Source organism: Acipenser ruthenus, chromosome 12 (assembly GCF_902713425.1).
Source record: "Acipenser ruthenus chromosome 12, fAciRut3.2 maternal haplotype, whole genome shotgun sequence".
NCBI classification, from domain to species: domain Eukaryota; kingdom Metazoa; phylum Chordata; class Actinopteri; order Acipenseriformes; family Acipenseridae; genus Acipenser; species Acipenser ruthenus.
The window spans coordinates 10,224,468-10,246,462 of record NC_081200.1 but is presented as its reverse complement, the minus strand read 5'-3'; the positions used below and the strand labels follow the sequence as shown (position 1 = coordinate 10,246,462).

At 36.9% G+C, this 21,995-nt stretch overlaps 2 protein-coding genes across 4 annotated transcripts in view; one reads left to right on the top strand and one right to left on the bottom strand.

The window, feature by feature from the left end:
• LOC117417153 (guanine nucleotide exchange factor DBS-like) overlaps nucleotides 1–10,724 on the bottom strand; it is a 100,206-nt gene extending 89,482 nt beyond the window's left edge. Inside the window, exon 1 of one of the 2 annotated variants that reach the window (XM_059034504.1) lies at nucleotides 10,356–10,724. In XM_059034504.1, coding sequence (XP_058890487.1) covers nucleotides 10,356–10,434 — 79 coding nt within the window. In that variant the 5' untranslated portion in view covers nucleotides 10,435–10,724. Of the gene's footprint in view, nucleotides 1–5,470; nucleotides 5,629–10,355 lie in introns of those variants that run through there. The other variant, XM_059034505.1, reaches the window with a different exon arrangement.
• Nucleotides 10,725–13,970: 3,246 nt separating this feature from the next.
• On the top strand, nucleotides 13,971–21,951 carry LOC117417081 (replication factor C subunit 4-like). Of its 2 annotated transcripts, none has more exons than XM_034028809.3 (11): nucleotides 13,971–14,209; nucleotides 14,846–14,969; nucleotides 15,224–15,302; nucleotides 18,120–18,199; nucleotides 18,771–18,890; nucleotides 19,132–19,275; nucleotides 19,960–20,080; nucleotides 20,314–20,439; nucleotides 20,724–20,804; nucleotides 21,098–21,214; nucleotides 21,652–21,951. In XM_034028809.3, exons 2-11 carry the CDS (start codon nucleotides 14,854–14,856, stop codon nucleotides 21,745–21,747), a joined length of 1,080 nt encoding a protein of 359 aa, XP_033884700.2. In that variant the 5' UTR covers nucleotides 13,971–14,209; nucleotides 14,846–14,853; the 3' UTR covers nucleotides 21,748–21,951. The 2 variants fall into 2 exon arrangements, with proteins under 2 accessions (XP_033884700.2, XP_058890480.1); XM_059034497.1 differs by lacking the exon at nucleotides 13,971–14,209 and adding an exon at nucleotides 14,214–14,325.
• Nucleotides 21,952–21,995: the final 44 nt, after the last annotated feature.

The following is a 21,995-nucleotide window of genomic DNA, read 5'->3' as shown; positions in this document are numbered from 1 at the left end:
TACGCTTTTGCTAAATAACAATATCATACTGCATTTTTTTAACCAAACATCAAATTTAACTGTAAAATAAATACTAATATATTTTAATATTGAAGCAGCGATTTTAAGGCAAAATATAAGGAATCCTAAGGATTTAAATTATTCTTTATTTTTTTGTTGCAATATTTAGTTTGGTATTAATTTATATCACAATAACATATATATATATATAGCGGTGCTGACCATAAGGCACTTTATATATTAATGTCTCTGCAGAGTTGATAAATAGTTAACAGCAATGACATATAAACCATGTATACTTTCATACTAATATAATTATTAGCGGTTATTAGAGTGTGCAACCAACTTCGTCTCTACGAGCGTCACCTTGCACAAAGTATACATAGTTTATATGTCATTGCTGTTACTATTTATCAACCCTGCAGAGACATATATATATATATATATATATATATATATATATATATATATATATATATATATATATATATATATATATATATATATATATATTGAATGGGCACGAATGCAATTCAAGCCCACTAAATCAAGGAGCATCTCTATAATTAAAGGCAAAGTAGTAGATAAAACATTCTTCATTAATGGTGAGGCAATACCAACAGTGTCTGAGAAGCCAGTGAAGAGTCTTGGGAGATGGTACGATGGGGATCTAAAGGACACAGTTCGTGTGGGAGAAGTTAGACAACAAGCAGTGGAAGGGTTGAAGAGCATAGACAGCTGCGCTCTACCAGGCAAACTAAAACTCTGGTGCTTTCAGTTTGGTCTACTGCCGAGGTTGCTGTGGCCACTGACTGTGGAAGGGGTTTCTTTGACAACAGTAGAGAAGCTGGAAGCTTTAATCAGTTCATACATCAGGAAATGGTTGGGAGTTCCACGCTGCCTCAGCAGAGTGGGACTTTATGGTAAAGGAATACTGCAGCTACCAGTCTCCGCTGTAACCGAGGAGTTTAAGTGCGCCAAGGTCAGACTAGAAATGACATTAGTAGAGTCACGCGATAAATGAGTAAGGGAGGCAGCACCTGTGTTGAAAACTGGAAGAAAGTGGGCAGCAAAGAAAGCTGTGGAAGATGCAAAGGCTGCGCTTCGAATTGGTGATATCATGGGGCAAGTTCAGCATGGAAGAGGGGGTCTTGGTCTCAGTTCAGCTCCTCCTACATGGCACAGGGCAGCCCCAGCTCAAAGGAGGAAGCTGGTAGTCAACAAGGTGCAAAAGCAGGAGGAGAGGATGAGGTGTATAAAGGCCATCTCCCAGGCCAAGCAGGGAGAATGGATGAGATGGGAGAGTGTGGAACAACGCAAGATTGGCTGGCAAGACCTATGGTCAGTGGAACAGAGTAGGATCAGTTTCCTCATCAGGTCAACATATGATGTTCTCCCATCACCACAGAACCTAAACCTCTGGGTAGGAGAGGATCCCTCATGTCCTTTGTGTTAATCACCTGCAACATTAAGGCACATTTTGACAGGATGTAAGGTGGCTCTTAGCCAAGGACAGTTTACTTGGCGCCATGACCAGGTGCTGCGATGTTTGGCCTTAGCATTGGAAGACAAGCGTAACATGACCAATAAGTTGCCACCTGTTCCATCAAAACATTACACACAAAAGACAACATTCCTCCACCCAGGAGAGCAACCACCAAGAAAAGGTGTTAAAACCAATCCTCGCCCAGGACAACTGGAAGCTGCTAGAGACTGGAAAATGCTGGCAGATGTTGGTCAACGGCTTATTTTTCCACCTGAGATTGCCACCACTAACCTTCGACCAGATATTGTCTTGTGGTCTGGATCAGCATGCCTTGTTCACCTGATAGAGTTAACAGTGCCATGGGAGGATGCTGTAGATGAGTATGAGAGGAAGAAACTGCGGTATGATCAACTAGCCACTGAAGCGGAACAGCTAGGATGGAGAGTCCGGGTTTACCCAGTGGAAGTGGATTGTCGAGGATTTGTGGCACACTCTACAACCCGGTTTCTCAGAGACGTCGGATTCAGTGGTCAAGAGTTGCGTCGCACAGTGAAGAACTTATCTGAAGCAGCAGAGAGGAGCAGCAACTGGCTGTGGTTGAGACGGAAAGATTCTGGCTGGGGATCTCAAGCACAATAGAAAGAAAGAAACGCTGATGCACAGGTAAGTAAGCTGGGCTGAGTTGAGTGGGGGACGGAGGGGGTGATGCTGGGACGCCAGAATCACCGTCGAGCCCTCTTGAGGTGTCGTGGGCTAGTCGACGAAACACTGAGGATAGAAGGTGCCCACTTGAAGACCCCAGAGATGTACCCTACTTAACTCAATCCAGACGGTTGTCATGCTGATGCGCTGGGGAGGCCGCACTGTGGTTGATCCCCGGAGCCAGCATTGCAGCCGTTGTGTGTGCTGATGCGCCAGGGAGGCGAAATAAGCTTATCCCTGGAGCCAGCATTACACTTCAGCCATTAACACCAGACAGAAGGATATCTACATCATCATATGGAAGGAAACGTAAATGGATGGAGACACATATGGATCACATTAGTTTACTGTATAGCTATGTCTTAGTTGGTGCTTATCTTGGCGGGAGCCGAGTTCAAATCAGCATGAAGTTTTAACTTCTACTCTCATGTAATGGAAATCATTATATATATATATATATATATATATATATATATATATATATATATATATATATATATATATATCCATCCATTATCATTAACACGTACTCCTACACAGGGCGCAAGGCGAGACTACACCCTGGATGGGACGCCAGTCCATCGCAGTATATATATATATATATATATATATATATATATATATATATGTATATATATATATATATAGATGTTCTATGTCATTATTATCCGTTTAGTTTCTCTGAAATATGAATGTAGCAGCTTCATTAATATATTCTCATTTTGTTGATCATTAATGAACATTTCTGTATTGTGGGTGTTGTCGAGTGATTGAAAACGTGACATTTTGTGTTTGAATTGAAAGTGATGGTCTCGAGGAGTCGAATGGTTCAAGTATATTTTCACTATATCACTACAGTGGTATTATCACTTTTTTTTAAATTAAGCCGGAATGTAGTTTATGGAGGCAACAAACAGAAGAGTTTTAAAATATCCTCTGGTTCAAATTAGAAAGATGCAGTCAAAGGCTCACCAGTGAGTTAAAAGTGAAATGATTTGTTGAAATCTTTGTCTTGCTGATCAAGGGCTTCAATTGTTTGCAACTGCATAATCCACTTACTAGCACTGTCTAAATGGATTTCTGGTTAATAACCACCAAGGAAACAACAAGAAAATCCTTTTCTACAGTACATTATGAATATTTAGATGACAAGACTACTACCACTGAATATTGTACTATAGAATTTACAGTACACATTCATAATTCCTCATTTTAAATGACATACCTATATACCATACCATGACATACCATGGTTATGATGCCATTAGAGTATGTTGTTTGATTGACTACAGGGTATAAAATATTAAAGCAGCTATATAAAATATTAATAGTCAATGCATCAAAAAATTGCATCATAAAAGGTTAGGAAATATATAGCAGCTGTCATTGAAAAATGCAGACTTTTAGGCTAATCTTTCCAGAGTCTAAACATGCTCCCTACACAAACCATATGTCAGGCTGCATAATCCTATTACCTTCATCTGTCTAAAGAGGATTTTCAAGCCTACTCACCACTGCTCCAGTGGTCACCTTCACTTGTGAAACAGTACACACACATCTGTCCAATGAACTGTTGCCTTGAATTTCGAGCTCAACAGTATTATTAGTTTTATCATAAACATGCAGGTCCATTTTGTGAAATAAAGTATTTTATCTTCCCCCAGTGTAATCAGTATTGATTTGATTTGTTACTCAAGGTGTCCCATAATATTACATTGCATCTTTATTACAACCCTAGGCGATGTTCATTAATTATATGCAGTGAAGAAATGTACAGCAAACATAACAAAACTGGATAAGGATGGCCAAATATTGTAATAATTAAAAACACAGAGAATACACTTTTATTCAGCTGGTCATACTTATGTGCTGAAAAGCATGTACAGCTAAATGCTTTGGAAAAAACACAATAGGTTGTATGGACACCATGGGCAGGCTGCATTTACTGAGTCAATGTGACAGGTCTGCAAGGTGTATAAATAGTTCTGGATGGATATCTGACCAATCTATTGCCCAAAGCCTTTTTCCAGAATAGGCCACTGAGTCATCACATTTGAGACTCCTAAACATCAGCGATTTGACAGTAGTCTTGGAAACAGAGCTTTTATATATTACAGAATGCCAGGGATGCCATTTGCATAGCAATCTAATCAGTCCCAGTATGTGCTAAATATGAGAATAGCAGTGATATTATATTCAGCCTTACTTCTGTTTTTGCAGACCCCGAGGCAGAATGTAGGCAGGGTAATACGAGACTTCAGTTTAGCCTGTGCAGGTGGGTGCAGAGTTTTGCCAATGTTGTGAAGTGGGATAAGCAGTCACTAAACAGAGGCAGATCACAACAGAACTGGGGCTGGTTGAAGAGAGCCAGCATGAGAGTGCATGGCAAAGGGGAGTTAGCTGGTTGGAGCCCTGCATGACCTCAATGACTAGTAAGAATAAAATATATTGTGGGTTTCTGGCATATACAGCTTGGCTTTTCATGTTCCACAATCTGAAATTAGACATCTTAAATGTAACCAACGCTGCAAGTGCTATAACGCTTCAGCTTGTGTAATTGTTTTTGGTGATTGATGATTTCTTTCCGCAGTTCCAACACGAGAAAAAAAAAAAGCAGTGTGAGTGAGTTCAGCTCTGATAAGCATCACCTCAAGTGCTTCATTAATACCTCCTCAGATGCAATCTACATTTTAATGTGGATCTTTGTGGCAATGATGTAGGTCACTGCGGCTAACATCTGTACTGTTTGAGAAACGATGCCTTTGCATTTCAATTTAGCATCTTTAGCTGTATAAGACCACTCTGTAAATGTTCCAGAAACAAAGGTCAAACACTTAATACCAAATACTTAATACCAAACACCTAACAAAGACAAATGATAAACAATTAGTTTAACCTGTATTAAAGACCACCTTGACAAGTTGTCTGTATGAATGTCCTATTTTCCGAGACATCACACCAAGTAATTCTGACTTTTTCAATGCATTTTCTTACAATTCCCACAGCCTTTGTTTTGAAAATAACTAATTCATTAGGGAGTTAATCCTCTATAAAGTCTGTACCAGATATTAAAATCTTGCAAACTATTTCCAAATGGTGATATTTGTTAAGCAGAAAACATCTTACAATAAACAACTGGAACAGGCTTAAATAACTGCACAGTATTAAAACATGACATACATGATATTCATCAGCCTCTGCCAAGGTTAATAATTTAATAAAGATTGCTTTCTACTGTAAAATCATTATTATTCAAAATAGTGTAATAATACAATAATATACCGCTCTCCTCAACTTCACCAAGTCGATGGCAGCTCATCTTCAAAGGTTTCCTGAGAAGTTTTGAACAAGTAGTCCCCATATTGTTTCTACTTAACGAACCTGGCTGATAAACAGGGTACTAGACCTTCCAAATGAATCAGTCTAAAGTGCCAGCATAAGGAAAGTTTGGCAAGTGTTTGCAGTGATAATGTTTTGCTGTATTTATACTCCCTGTGTAGCTTATGACTCATGTAGAGGTCACTTTTCAAGTCCTGTGGAATTTCTATATAAACAGGTAAATGCAGACGTGTGTTTATAGTATTTTGTTTGCTTGTCAACAGAGATCTCGAAAATGCCAAAGTCCCTCAGTCAGGCATGAATTGCACTTATTTGTAGCCTGTTGTTTGTAACAGTTGTACATGAAAAACGTTTTTAATTGTGTAAACCAACTTGATAAAAAAAAAGGGGCCCAGTCACAAAACGTTAAGGACTGTTTAAGGTCTGTTTGATTACAGGTTGTTTTTAAAGGCCATTCTGATTAATTAAACCATGTACTCAGTCCACAAAACCTTTTTAGACAGAGTTTATTTTCATTTTTTAAAGCATGTTTAATACAAGACAATAACAAAACCCTCCTTACTGTAGTCTTTAAAGTTTTGTGAATAGGGCCAAATAAATTAGACAACTATAATTTCCAACAAGTACAATTTGTGTCCCACAATAGGGAACATATAGGGAACCCCATGACATAACACATTAATTAAAGACACTGAATGAAGAAAATGGGGGCATTTTACCATATATCTCAACAGTAATCTGCAGCTGTTATAATAGGATATACATGCATGCAACCTCATTGCTTTGCAATGCTAAATTCGATTTGCATTCGACCAGGAAATGTATAGCTAATCATGTTTTGATTCAGTTTCATTCATTAGCCTTTTTTTTAAGTAGCTCTTTCCCACAACTTTCAATTTCAAAATGCCATCTGTTTTCCAGCGTGGCTGTCTGTCCTAGGGTTAAATGGTGTGTCAGGTTTCCAGTGCACAATGTAATAAAACTAAGACACACTTGTCAGCCCGAATCCTTGCATGAGAGGCTAGGCCTCAACTTCCTGTATGGAACATCTATAAAAGTGCAAGACTGTTAAAGTTTCCGCATTTAACAACTATCAATGTAACATTAAAGCTGTGTAACCTTGTTTAGGTTTTGAAATCAGACCAGTATGGTGCGGGCTCAACCCTGACCTCTAACCTCTGTTAAAAAAACAAGCAAAAACAATTTAATGTTATCTGCACTACACACTGCGGTTACAATGGACCATGTGAAGGATTATTTTGTTTTTATGTAGCTAGAAAATAAACGCAAATGCAGATATACCAGATTCATTCATTTCACAAAGAAAAACTGAATTTTTTGTCATTTCTAAAAGGTCAGTTTCCATCTGCAGTCTCTGGTCAACATACCCAGACATTTGTTAAACCACGATACCATTGCTGACCAAGGTTGCTTAATGGGCATTCCTGATAAAGCAATCACTAGTTGGTGTGTAATTTATAACCAGGTTCTGAACATTTGTATTAGTTAAATTAAGCATGGTCTGGCAATGGTTTAGCCATGAAAAAAACAAAAACTACATTGTATAGCATGGTTTATACATGATACAAATACGTGATGTCAGAGCTCTGCTGACAGGTCTCATAAATTCACCTCCCCCATCCTCCTGCGCCAGCCTGCAGCTGAGCAGTCTCTACACATGCTGTTTTTCATCGACTTCCCAGTAAAGGGTACTATCATTTATCTTCAAGACTGTAGATAGTCAGGACAATGGGAATGTCAGTTGTTTTTATTATTTGTATTTGGGTAATTGGTATAGTTTGTGTTAATGGACCACTTCATTAAGTAATGACAATACTTATTCATTGATGTAATGAAACACCAGGTACATCAAGCTAAACAATCAGAGTTATCTAACCAGTATATTCTGTTTTTTGGAAGACCACTTTATTTTATTGTGCTGAGAATTTTTGAATAATTCACATGTTTTTTTTTTTTTTATGGTTTTCACTTACTAAAACTTTAGCACATGTACTCGCTTTTGACTTGCTTTTGAATAAGTGCCCGCCACTGGCAATAAATAAAAATAATTTAGTAGCTATTTTCAAGTTGTTAGTTATAATGCAGGACAGGTAAATAGTTTTGCGTAAAATGTTTTGCATAAAATCGCGAGTGAGTGAAATCTAAGTTGCGGAGAAACTGCAATTATCGTAGCGCTGCGGAAATTAATAAAATAACAATAGGGCAGCAGTGTGGAGTAGTGGTTAGGGCTCTGGACTCCAGACCGGAGGGTCATGGATTCAATCCCCAGTGGGGGAAACTGCTGTTGTATCCTTCAGCAAGGTACTTTACCTAAAATTGCTCCAGTAAAAACCCAACTGTATAAATGGGTAATTGTATGTAAAAAATAATGTGTAAAAAAATAATGTGATATCTTGTAACAATTGTAAGTTGCCCTGGATAAGGGCGTCTGCTAAGAAATAAATAATAATAATAAAATGAATTAACACAGGAAATCAACCGCAACTCTCTCTCGAGGTATGCAACTTTAACTTTATGCAAAATTAAGATGCATTATTTGGGCTTGACGAGGCATAGCCCCAGCACCTCTTCAGCTATGACAGTTAAATGTTTTGCTCTCAAAAGCATTTTCTTACAAATCTCAACACAGTTTTATCCATTCTGCAAGTTCTTGCGTGTGCTAAACAGAGACAGTCCACTGCCAGGGACATTTAACTACTTTACCATTTACGTGCCATAAAGATGACACTGGACTGAGAAGGACTGCGACTCTATTGTCGTTTTTTATACACAAATGAAATAAGCTTCCTTGATTTGAAAAACATATACAAGCAAATTCCTACACAACAAGCTTCAATATGAAATCTGAACATTCATTTCAATAAACAACACGTTTTTAATGAAAACAAATATTGCAGCCTACTTCACTAAAGTGAAAACTGGCTTCTGTTATTTTTAAATATCACTGCTTCCGATTACACTACTGCTTAATAACAGAAACAACATTTCATTTAAGGTTAGTGTTGATATATAAACAGAAATGTATTTATTTAATTATATATATATATATATATATATATATATATATATATATATATATATATATATATATATATATATATATATATAGTGCTGCATTTGCCTTTAATTTATTTTTCTGCACGTAATACTGCTTTACAATACTCTTTCAAATAAACAGAAATTGATTAAGGACTTCTTCAGTAGACAAGTCAAGGAATGTTATAAATTGTCTGTATATTCTGCCCGCACGATATTTCCTCTTTTTCTCTTGCTCTGCTAGCTAGCATTTGCAAATATAGCTGTCTGAAGGCAATGTTCACTCTTTAAATAGAAACAGAGATTACCCTGAAATACTTCCTGCGATATAATTATGAGGAGTGTAACCAGTCTAAAGTGATTTCCAGGCAACATAGTGATTTGCGACCAAATTAACTTTTGAATTTAGCTCGCGGTGGTGAACTTGCGGGATTATTCATGACACCTCCCCCAAATTTGAGTGAAAAGCACAAACCCATTTTTTTCCAACGCAGCATTTATTTTGAATCTCACTCAGCAGCCCAACTATTTTTGCAAAAAAATCCATACAACTCCCCTTTCGACACACGCAAGTCGTTTGAATATTTGGCCCTACATTAACAGTCAGCATTAAGTATCTCAGAGCCATTACTGGACATACAGAATGGGAGGACAGATAATAATAAACCATAAATATACTGTATTTGTAATAGAGGTGATAAGTCTGGTAGCAGGTTTTTTTTATTTTTATTTTTTTTATTAAAACAATGTATTGGTTGCTTTTTAATAGTGATTTACTTTTTATTAACTGTAACTTTTGAATGTTATGTATGTAATTCTGAGTTTTAATATTAACTGTTGGGAATCCAGGATTAAAATAAACAAATGATTAAAACTATTATGGAGCAAGGAACATAAGATCTCACGAAAAAACAACAACATGTTTTCAAAGTCTTCTAATTAGTTAATACAGTATTTAAATGACATTTACAGTAATATCAGGTTTTTATTCAATATATGTACACATAATGTATTCTTTATGGTGTAGTAACGATCTTAATGTTGGCCCTCTTTACTTTAGGTCAATTTCTGTTAAGTGAAAATAATTCCTACATGACTAACATTTCATAGAAAATATATAATTGGTTAACATTTGTAACCTTAAAAGGTAACAGAGCATAGCTCCCAGGTTATAAAGTCATTAAGAATCCATAATAAATGATCCAAGTGTATTGACCATTGGAACAGAAACCCTGTAGGTGCTGGCTCATAATCAATGTGGCCTGATGCATACAAACTGCACTGGCATTGGCTATCTTCGTTTCTATAGAAACTACTGGCACGTGTTATTCTCCTGGGTGGAGGCAGTGTTTTGGCTGAGTAAACATTACACATGAGAACAATCTGAACGTAATGTGGCACAATAACCCACTTTCTTCAGGTTCGTTATAGCACAGAAAGCAAAACTGAAATGCTGATATTTCTAAGATGAGATTTCTAATTGATGACTCATTATCAGGTGTTTCTCTCTGCACATTAGATAGTATATAGATACCATTATATCATATATATGTAAAATATACATATGTTTATATTCACACACAGTATTATTAATCAGTAGTATTAATAAAAATGAAACAACAATGCTATGGCACTCTTCCAAGTTCTTCCAGGTAACACAAGCAGACAGGCTGGAGGGATATTGTCTATCTCAGCTCTCAATAATACTACAGTACTCTACTGAGCCTCTGTCATTTAATCCTTTGATACCGAGAAAATAAAACATTCTTACCAACATGAGTGATCACACATTGCAATCGTTGGTTGAGCTCTTGAAGAGACATTTCTTCCTCTCTAAGCCAGAAAAGCATTTCAGATGAACCTCAACATCCAAGCTCTGCAGCTGCTCCAGTGGAGGCTTCCTTTACACACAAAGCAAAAGCCACTCCCAGGAACAATATATTCCAAATGATAAAGGTCCTTTGCAGAAAAAAACGTCTGCCTTGGCCGTTGCTGTTTTGCAGTTTGCTGTTAAGCATAAAGGTTTAGGTACGGTGTTTGATGTTCACATTAGCACCTTGTGAAAGATGATGCTGCTAATTCCTGTTTCAAACCGGTGTAGGGCTGCCTATCATTAGGGATGAGTCAGGCATGGTGAAGCAAATCAGAACACAGCTACCTGCCTCAAGGGAAACAGTGGGTGGTGTGGTGACTTTAAAAAAAAAAAAAAAAAAAAAAAAACCTGAACTGGACTTCAGGGACTGGAGCTGGCTTTCCGTGGGGGCTGTACAATTGAAGCAGCCTGGCCCCAGCTGAACTGAGAGCCTGTTCAATTCACCAGTTATTCCCCAAAGATGTAATTGGTGCTTAATTTATGCTTTCCCCTATTATAAAAATATATGGATATTAATTATGTTGTTCCTCCTTCTTTGTATGCAATATGTGGTTAAACAACAGAACATTGCTATACTGTAAAGTAATTATACCCTTCTAAGCATTGCCTTTTACTTTGTTTACATGCTATGCCCTGTATATCATTTTACATGATAATATCAATGCAAACAATAATAACACAATAACAATAAACTCCAAATCAAAACTATTTCATATTTCTTTATCTGTTGGTTTCAGTTGTTTGCATTTCCAGCTTACAATATCTGTTTATTAATTGGCCATATAGTTTTAATTATTTCTTGGATAACTATTTTCTAAATAACCTCTATACATTTTGTTAATCATTTCAGTTCAGTGCTGTAGAACCAAATAGAGAGACAAAATGAAATACTGAGTGACAGTGACATGCACCTTAGCAATGAAAGGCCCAGACCACAGCTGCTCTCCCTGGCTGGTTTAGCCCTGGGGGCTGCCTCTCCGAGTGACAAAGGGAATCAATGCAATCTAGCCTCTGAGGGTCTGATCTGGGTCCCCAGCTGGTACTCTGAAAACAGAGGAAATATACACAAATGGTGTGAAGAACATTAAACTGCAAGCTGTTACAGATACACATGCCTGGTTTAAGTGTCAGTGCTAATGTGTGGTTTAACTAACGTCTTGTCATTCATGATAAAATCAATGAACACTGTACTGTCTAGACAGATGTCTTAATACAAAATAACTGTTACAACTTAGCAGTTCCATTTGTCAATTCAAATGCAGTTAATCTGCTCAATTAACACCATAAGCAACTGTCAAATATTTAGCTCAGATATGCTATCTGGAAAGAATCTTTTATTGTTTTAAGATGATACACTGATTGACATAATGCAAGTCTGATTTTTTCTTAAAACTTTCCTGTCTTTTGGAAACTATAAAGCAGTACATATATGATGGTAGTTATTGTTACAAAATGAGTCACCTTGCTTTGAATATCATATAAGTTTTCATAGTAACCATTGCAGAGGTAAAATGCTGTGTAGTCCAGTGGTTAAAGAAAAGGGCTTGTAACCAAGAAGTCCCCAGTTAAAATCCCGGCTCTCTCACAGACTCACTGTGTGACCCTGAGCAAGTCACTTAACCTCCATGTGCTCTGTCTTTCGGGTGAGACGTTGTTATAAGTGACTCTGCAGCTGATGCATAGTTCACACACCCTAGTCTCTGTAAGTCGCCTTGGATAAAGGCTTCTGCTAAATAATAAACTGAAGACCACATCCCAAGATGCTTTTCTGCTGTTATCAGGGTGTCCAAGATATTTACAAAGCAAGTGGTGTGAGTAAGGTAAAACATACAACAAATGCCCAACCACTAACCAGCACTGTTTTTCACAGTGATGAAACTTGGTTTAAACATTCTTAACCAGGAGGTTCCGAGAACCTAGCTGACCTACTTGTATATATCATTTAGAAGAAGAAAAAAAAACATTGGGATGCTATGACAAAAAGCCTGGTCTTAAAAGAGTTCAAATTGATTACAGACATTTGGGTCAGAAACAGCCTGACAGATAGCTATGAAGAGGAGGATGTGGTGTTATTTAGTAAAGAGTATCAATTTGTGGCAATGGAAATCTACATCAAGAAGAACATTTCAAAATGAATTCATTAAACCTAATGAGCAATTCAACAAAACATCTATTTGCTCAGTAATGAGAATGGCTCAGGCTCAGGGATTTTAATTGCACTTTATTTATTTATATAATAGTCCATTTTATAGGCATACTTACATTTCTCCAGTCGACCTGTGTTAACTGTATCCAGGTGCGTTTCAAAAATACTATTATGCAACATATATCCATGTAAAATTGCATGATGTCTTGAAACCAATGAGTTTGATACCTAAATACATTTGAAGCTGCTGTGAGGTATCCTGTATGCTGTTGTACAGAAAAGGGAAAAACGGTACAGTATTCAGCCCAGGAAACAGGGGAATAAATATCATGATTGAGACATGCCCCTGCTCGTTTAATTCCATGGGGGCATTTACAGTAAACCCGTTTTAAATTCTACAGACAGGATTTAACTCAAGGATTAGCCTACTGTAATTATGAGAAGAAGAAAAAAAACTGCTTGCCAGCTGAAGGGTAATGATAATGTTGCATTCTCAAAACGAAGTAAATAAAATATATTTCTCATTATTAGTTCTGCTGAGATGAAGTATTTTACCCTTCACGTTACCTTATAAACCGCTTGATTGGGATCCTGAATTGTGACAAATTCCTGAATTGTGACTAGAGTGCTGTATTTCGAAATATGATTATTTTAATCAAAGGCTACAATCCAGATACACAAACTAAAAACTGTCTAAAGGTGTTACATAAACACGTTTAGATAGTTTTAGCTCCTCCTCCCTTGTCATTGATCGCATTGAAATGTATTTTGGACACAGAAACGTTGCTATATTTGCAGTAGGCTTACACATCCTACCACAAAAAATACAACCACGTGTACTGCAGTCATATTGCAGTGCTGTATGAAACATTACTGTCACAATTTAATCTGCCTTTGCTTCCGATTACTAAACTTTCCCTCGATCTCACTTGCATTTTACAGCAGACAGCAGTATTATTATTTATTTCTGAATATTTCTGTCAAGGTTATGACATGCATATTGCCTGAGTCAGTTGATCATATACATATATACATATCTGTAAAATAAATAATAAATAAACAAATACAAACTTTTCTTTATTGTAATCATTTTCAAACATTATTTAATTGGCTGCTTCTGTATGACATTTTTCCATGAGCCTAAGCGCGAATATCAGCACTAATCTTGCGTCTGGGTAAAGGCGCACAAAGTAAAAGGCAATGCGCTTATATTGGCGATACTAGTGGCAACTTTTAATACAAAAAGAAAGCGCGTTTATTATTTGTGCAACATTTCGGTACTTGACAAATAAATATTTGTAAGCATCAGCTGACTAAAACAAAGTTCTTCTGAATTCACTTTCACGTCACCTAATGACAGTACGAATCTTTTTGCCTGAGCTCAACACTGTCTAGAGTAGACGATTACGTCATCACTTTACACGTGATCTGACTGAGGCTCCGGAAGTACAAAGAATTGAAGGGAAGGGGTATCACTGTAATGTAATTGGAGTCTGGCGGGAAATTATGCATTTCAGTACGCTTCAGTTTGTTATCAGAGCATCTGATTTTAAAATTACAAAATTAAACGTTTGTGTACACAAAACCAGGACAGAACAACATACAGGTAAGGCAACATAAATGAACAGCAAGTGAATATTTTTAACAAGTGGGGCAAGATTGCTTTTTTGAGTTTCTGCACCGTAATACGTAGACTGAGGAGTCACAGAATAATCTTGCCAGGTTAGTATCGTGTGGCATATGAACTGTTGTACGGAGATCCAGTTCTGTTGCTGTGTAGTGATTGTTTTTGACAAAAAAGTTTGGGTATCGCAATGTCAGTTTAGCAAATTTTCATCACGGAGCTTGTTTCTCAAAGTGTACGTCCAGTTATATTAAATATGCATTTTAAAGTATTTGTGTCAATCGCAGCTTGGAATATTATTATTAACATTGTTATTGTTTGTCTGTAAAAATGAACGAAAAATAGCCATGTTTGTTCATTCAAGTGTTCGTTTTTATTCTCTTATTATTTTCATAAGTAATTACAATAAAAAACACATGCTGCAACTTTTTTGCTTATAATAAGTTTGTTGTGATTTTTAAAGATTCATTTAATTGTCTTATCAATAACTAAAGTATCTGCACACGTGTACAATTCTGTTTAGCCGTCGTTATCTGTGTTTATTGACACCGCTGCCAGAGAATGATTGATTATCTCTTTAAAATCCTTATGTGATGGTGTTGGGTTTTTCTGTTTAAGGGTGAAACATGCAAGCGTTTTTAAAGGGAACAGGCATCAGCACCAAACCCCAGAAAGACAAAGCCACCGCTGGAGCGAGTGGAGAAAACAAGAAGCAAAAACCAATCCCATGGGTTGAAAAATAGTAAGGCTCATGGTGCAATTATACTAGAGGTAGTTAGTTTAAATAATCTCTGAAAAGTCGTTCTACATGTGAAGTCATCAGTTTAAGTACTGTACTTGGTAAGCCCTGAGACAAACTGGCTGTGATTGTAAGATAACAAGTGTACTGTAGCATGATACTGCCCTGAGTTCCGGTTTGAGATGACGTGCACTTGCACGACTGGGAGGGTTTAAATAAATAAATAAATAAATAACTTTTTTTTTTTTTTTGTGCAGTCGCCCAAAATGTGTTGATGAAGTGGCTTTCCAGGAAGAGGTGGTTACAGTACTGAAACGGTCACTAGAGGGAGCTGATGTGAGTAGAATTTTTGAGACTATGAAAACTGCACTGTACTTGGTAATGCTAAAATACCATTAATATCAGCCTGGCAATTTATGTTCTGTGTCAGTACTGTGATTTAAATCTTTGCTTTTATTAAATGAAGCTTTATAAAGTTTTAATTCAAGATCTTATAAAAACAGTGCTCCCTCTTTATTTTGCTATGTGACACATCAGTATGTGAAATATTGAAAATTGTGAATTTTGCGTAGGGCCTTTACACAGGAAAATATAGACCTTTTTACAATGTACTGTCAGTGTGGACTAACATTGAATTAACCAAGTGAGTGAATTCGTCCTCACTTTGCCTTATTGAAAGTGTTATGGCAGATTTTTCAAATTTTTTGTTCAACCCCTAAAACAAGTCTGTTTTTTATTAAGTCACACGATTCTTAATCTGCAGACATAGGGCTGAGTCACTCATTCCTGATTAAGTATTCTCATGCATTGAAATGTAGCCAACCATTATGTTGTTGGCAAAATATCAGCTCCTCACTCTCTTGGTCCTGCACTCAAGTCTGTAATAAACTATTGTGTTATTATTAAACTATGCATTCTTAATGTGACAGCATCCATTCCTTGTAAAGTAAGATGCCTTGCCGTTGGAGTAGTATATTTATCTTTGATATATAACTTGAGTGGCTGTGCTAAACTGCACTGGAAGCCGGATATTGTTTAACTTTGGATTTTAATATGGTTTTTGAGTAACACTTTAAAATAAGTGTCTGTTCATGATAATTTCATGTGTATTAAGAGAAATGTCATGAACTCATGCTTGTTACTTTGGAATTACAGTTACGTGTTACCAGTTTTTGAATGTTCACGTATGTTGGCAAAGGATTATTTTAACTTCTCATGAGAGAGCCCAGGTGGAAAGTGCCAGGTGGTGCATTATAAATCGAACTTCTGATTTTCTTTTTCAGACGACTTTTCAACTCTCCTTTAAAAATTAAGTTGATACCCTTAAGCCTTTCGTGTATCTCAATCACAACTGAGAAACATGTTAATAGAATTTATTTTTCTGTGAAACAACTAAAGGCTTTTAAATCCTAAGTCTTGCTTTTTCATTTCAAAGCAGAAGCAACTCTTCTTTATTAATGTAAATACAGTCACACAGAACGATTGTAATAAAGTGTGTCCAGCATAAAATACTTTCTTTTTCATTATAGCTCTAATAAAGATTAGTCTCTTATTAACATGTTGCGATCTGGTTTGTATGTTCTGCTTGTTAATCAAAAATTAAGGCTTGGCCAGTTTAAAAGCCAGTTTAGTTGTTTCACAGAAAAAAAAAGAAAACAAAAATTAAATCAATGTTACTATCAACATGTTTTTCAGTTGTGAGTGAGATACACGAATGGCTTAGCAGGTATGAATTGAATTCTTAAAGGAGAGTAGAAAAGATTTTCAGGGTAAAGCACTGAAAATCAGACGCCCTAATTATACCTTGGCTGTCTACAAGAAAACACAAATTCTGATTATAAATAACTTACAACAGATTGTGTTCATGCTTTAGACTTTGTGGTCAATTGACACTGTTTAGTTGTGATCATTTGTAGTTTTTTTTTTCACCTGGAGCCCATTACTTCATTGGTGCCTAGGTTTAATATAACTTTCACAGCTCTGATTGAGTTTCTGGTTTGCTATAAATAACCGTTCCCCAGACATTAATGTGAACCTCACTTTATTGAGCACTAGTTCAACTGTAAACAGATACCAGTAATACCTGGCATGGCGCTTACAGCAGCAGGTTTGTTGTAGTCCTGTGTATTTAAACTGAAGTAGAGAAAGCTTATATAACTTTTGGTACAAGTGCTGTACTTATAACATTGGTCTACAATGCCTTGTGAATATAACATTTAGTTTTTAGTTGTGTAAGATATTTATGTACTGTAGCTGTTTCTGTGCAGGTGAAAGGAGAATGTACTACCTGAACAAAAAAGTAATTTGGTTTTACCAGCCAGTAAACCTCAGAAATGATTCAAGTGAATGGGGACGATCACAGGGCCACTTTTGTGTGAAACAATCTAAAGTATTCAGTCAGTTTGGTGTCTGGTAATTTATGTTTCAACATAGGAATTTTAAAATGATTTGTCATAAAGTGGTAGAAACCCCACCACCAATAAAAAAAAAAAAAAAAAAATGTCTTATTGCTCCACTCTGTAAGTTATTTTTCCAACATGAACCAAAATGTTTTCTTGTGATTTTTTTTAACATTTTTTTTTAACAACACCATAATATTATGGAAATTATTGAAGTGAAGGAACTTGTTTTTCAAATGTGATAAGCACAGGTGTAGAGGGTAGAGGTCCAGATGTAATTGATATTGCTACTCATGTTTTACTGTTTCCTGGTTAGACACTTCTGCTATCTGATTTAATAAGTCGTTTGCACCATTATGTTACAAAACTAGTAAAGGACAATTCTGTGCACATACAAAATGATTTATGCTAACATATGTATTTATACTTTTTCTTTTTATGAAATGATATAATTACTAACATATATCCGGGGCTGATTCAGTCTCGTAGGATTTGTCTCTTGAGACATGATCTTCACTTTGTGTAACTGTAGCCCACGCTGACTACATCTACAGCTTAAACCTGAAAACCTCATTAGATGTCTTAGCACGACAGCATCTAGTTTGTAGTAAAATATAATTTTAATAAATCTTCTGGAAAGCCCAGTACGCAGAATAAGATTTTCACAGGTTATGCCTGATGAGACATCTTGCCGTGTATACCACACCTAGAGCAGTGTCATTTTTTTTTGTTTGTTTCTTATTGTTTATTACAGCTTCCCAATCTCCTGTTCTATGGCCCTCCAGGGACTGGGAAGACCTCCACAATTTTGGCTGCATCCAGAGAGCTGTACGGGTAAGATTACTCACAGGAGCTCTGACCTGCTGCGTCATGATTTAGTTTCAGTGCACATCCAGGACGGGGGCAATCTGCTGACTTCAGAACATTCTTGATGTGTTTCCAAGTGACTAATCTCTTGGCCCTCATAAACAGAGCTTGCTAACTGATAGCCTGCTTATGTTTTTAATGATTTCAGAAAATGCATTCGTGCAGCAAATAAAAAGGTTACGGTGCTAGAGTGCTTTGATTTTTTATTTTTAAATCATTACTCATGAAAAATGGGTTGTGGGGAACACTGTTACCAATTACACCGTTACTGTTCGTTCTAATACAGAGAGTAATTGTTTCAGGACAAGTTTAGTTTTTTCCTAGAAAACAACTAACTAGAAAGTCTCACTGAATAAATCAACTCATCAGTCTTTGCTTAACTGTGGAAGGGGAGGATAACTACAAATCAAAACAGATCAATAATAATGTTCTTAAAATGGGCTACCCATTACAACTTTTTTTTTATAATGTTAGAAATGTGATCAATCTTTTGCCACGCTGCATTGAGTCTGTTATAATGTAAATGGTTTTCCTGCAGACCGGAACTGTTTCGACAGAGGGTCCTCGAGTTAAATGCTTCAGACGAACGTGGCATCCAGGTGGTGCGAAACAAAATAAAAACATTTGCACAGTTAACAGTTGCTGGGAGCCGTTCAGAGTAAGTGGGATACTTTGGTCAGTGGCTCTGTGTTTTAATCTGTGTCACTGAAAGATCATTTAGGCCAAAAAGATATTCTGTAGTTTTGTTTTCCATTTCAATTCCCCTTTCTCATTCATCTCATTCATTATTTTCTTTTAATATGGCCTGCCGAAATTTGCAGTCACACAATGTTCTCTCTTGCTCTAAAATTCCATTATGTCTCATCAAATTTGTTTCTCTTTTTTTTTTCACCTCAAAGCGGTAAACCGTGCCCTCCGTTTAAAATCATCATCCTGGACGAAGCTGACTCCATGACCAATCCTGCCCAGGCTGCTCTCAGACGCACCATGGAAAAGGAGTCTAAAACTACACGCTTCTGCCTCATCTGTAACTATGTCAGCAGGTCAGTGTGCTTCCAGATGTGTTCAGGAAAACAGGACAGATCAGCGGTGATATCCCAAGTATAATTGCAGTAACTTCATAATATATGGGCTGAATGTGCATTTTCACAGATATGGATGACTTCTTTAAGATAATATTTGCATTATAAATGTTGTTAAATCGCGTGGAGTGCAGGATGCGCTCTATAGTCTGGACGGCGCTGGTTTGAGTCCCAGGGGGCGGCGCGCAATTGGCCGAGCGGCGCCCTGGGGGAGGGAGGGTTAGGTCGGCCACGGTGTCCTCGGCTCACCGTGCACCAGCGACCCCTGTAGTCTGGCTGGGCACCTGCGGGCTTGCCTGTAAGCTGCCCGAGAGCTGTGTTGTCCTCTGACGCTGTAGCTCTTGGGTGGCTGCATGGTGAGTCCACAGTGTGAAAAAAAGCGGTTGGCTGACGGCACACGCTTCGGAGGACAGCGTGTTTGTCTTCGCCCTCCCGAGTCAGCGCAGGGGTGGTAGCGGTGAGCTGAGCCTAGAAAATAATTGGCCATTCTAAATTCGGAGAAAATAATAAAAAATAATTGGCAACGACTACATTTTATATATAAAAAAAACACAAAAAAACACAAAAAAACAACAAAAAAATGTTGTTCAATGACTTGAAATCGCCCTGTATTGAGGATGCTATTGTTGTTGTTTTTCCTTTTAGGATAATAGAGCCTTTAACATCTCGATGCTCCAAGTTCCGCTTTAAACCTTTAGCAGATGAAATACAGGAAAACAGAGTACTGGGGATTTGTGAAAAGGAAGATGTGAAATACACGAAAGAGGTACATCAGTCTGACACCGCGGATTTACACACAGCCGAAATAACTTACTGATGCCAGAATGGTACTGTACTTGTTATGCTTTGGCATATAAATGGTTGATTTAGAATTTTTTAAAATAGCAACATAATATGCAGCTACAAATTCATTCTAATGATGATGCACTTTACGTGAAACATATTTGTAAATGAGCCTCATAGAGTTAAACTTTTTTTTTTTTTTTTTTTTTTTTTTAGGGAATTACAGCCTTGGTTAAAGTGTCTGAAGGGGACCTCCGAAAGGCTATCACTTACCTACAAAGTGCAGCCCGACTTACTGGGGGCAAGGAAATAACTGAGCAAGTTATTACTGAAATAGCTGGGGTGAGTGGGGAAAAATAATTGGTTTAATATCTGTTTCTTCCTATGGCTATGACACTCAGATTTCACCTAATGGTATTTGTTTAGTACTCTGGTAGGCTGAAGAAAGATGTTTTTGCAAAGTGTCCTGTCTGTGTCTTTATTAACACTGAATACCACTCCACATGGCAAGAACATTGGAATGGTAAATGTGTAATGGCTGCAGCCAAATTATTGTATATATTTTACCTCTGTCTGTCATTTTATTTAAGTTTGCTTTATGAAAATAATAATCCTGTTTATTCTAGGTTGTTTCCAATGAGATGACCGACAGCCTCATAGAAGCATGCTACAGCAGCTCATTTGAAAAACTTGAAGTTGTTGTCAGTGTAAGAAACATTGTTTAATATTTTGAATACCAGTGAAAAAGCAATCGGTGTTATAGTATTTTATGAGAAGTTTGAAAGGAAAACATAAACATCTAAGTGGTTGCTCATGCAGCTAGCAGAAAATCACTGCCTTTTTGTCTTGGTAAGCTACTGTATTTATTGATTTAAAGTTTATGTACTGAACTGCATCAAAACCCAATATACTATGTAATGCTATGTAATCTGCTGGTACTCATTAACTGTTACTGATGATATTTGAGGAAGACAAATGAATTACTTCTCCTTCTGTGCAGAACATGATAAATGAGGGGTTTGCTGCTACACAAATTATCAACCAGCTCCATGACACTGTAATTGAGAAAGAGGACCTGAATGACAAGCAGAAGTCAGCAATCACAGAAAAACTGGCGGTAGGCTTTCTGTAAATTTATGAAATAGAGCTAATTGTGTTCATGTTAAGTAACATTTGGCAGCATAGCTCATTATAACAAATGATGCCACTACATACTGTGGCAGATCTGTAATAAACACCACTTGACCCAACCGTTCAGCTGCTCTACAGCCAATGGAACTTCAGCGTTTTAAACTTTGTAATGTCAACCTGCTGACCACTAGTAATCTAATGTGTCTCATACACCTTATATCAAACATTACTGTGCAATGTGTATTTTAACCATTGTCAATTATTGTTCATCAAGTTATTGCTTGGTCAGTAGTGACACTTGTATGTTTAGTTTGCTACCTGGAGTATTCATGGGGTATGTGCTCTATGGTGATTTCACATTTTAAAAGGAAATACACAGGCTTTGAAGGGTGCTTGTTCTAATTATTCCTTTTTTGTTTGCAGGAGGTAGATAAATGCTTGATGGATGGAGCAGATGAGTACTTGCAGATGATTGGTCTTTGTTCTGTAATTATGCAGCAGGTTACGCAGAACAACTGAGCGCAGACTTGTTAGTTTTTTGTATTTGTAACTTTGCACAGCCTCCCTTTTGTTTGAAGGTTGATATTGGTGCATCTGTAAAATTGTGAATATATCACCTCTCACTTGGTGAGTGGGTTGAAAAGGAATGCATTTGTTTAGAAGTATCACTTTCAACTTGTATTTTGTATGTTAAACCCAATAATAAAGTATGTATTAAGGAGACATGATTTAAAATATTGCTTTAAAAATTATTTTTTGGGCTGAAA

Excerpts from the sequence above, each read along its gene's own strand:
- LOC117417081 (XM_034028809.3), top strand. The coding sequence starts at position 14,854 with ATGCAAGCGTTTTTAAAGGGAACAGGCATCAGCACCAAACCCCAGAAA. Across the intron at positions 20,081-20,313 it reads ATGTGAAATACACGAAAGAG|GGAATTACAGCCTTGGTTAA; the intron begins GTACATCAGTCT and ends TTTTTTTTTTAG. Across the intron at positions 21,215-21,651 it reads CAATCACAGAAAAACTGGCG|GAGGTAGATAAATGCTTGAT; the intron begins GTAGGCTTTCTG and ends TTTTGTTTGCAG.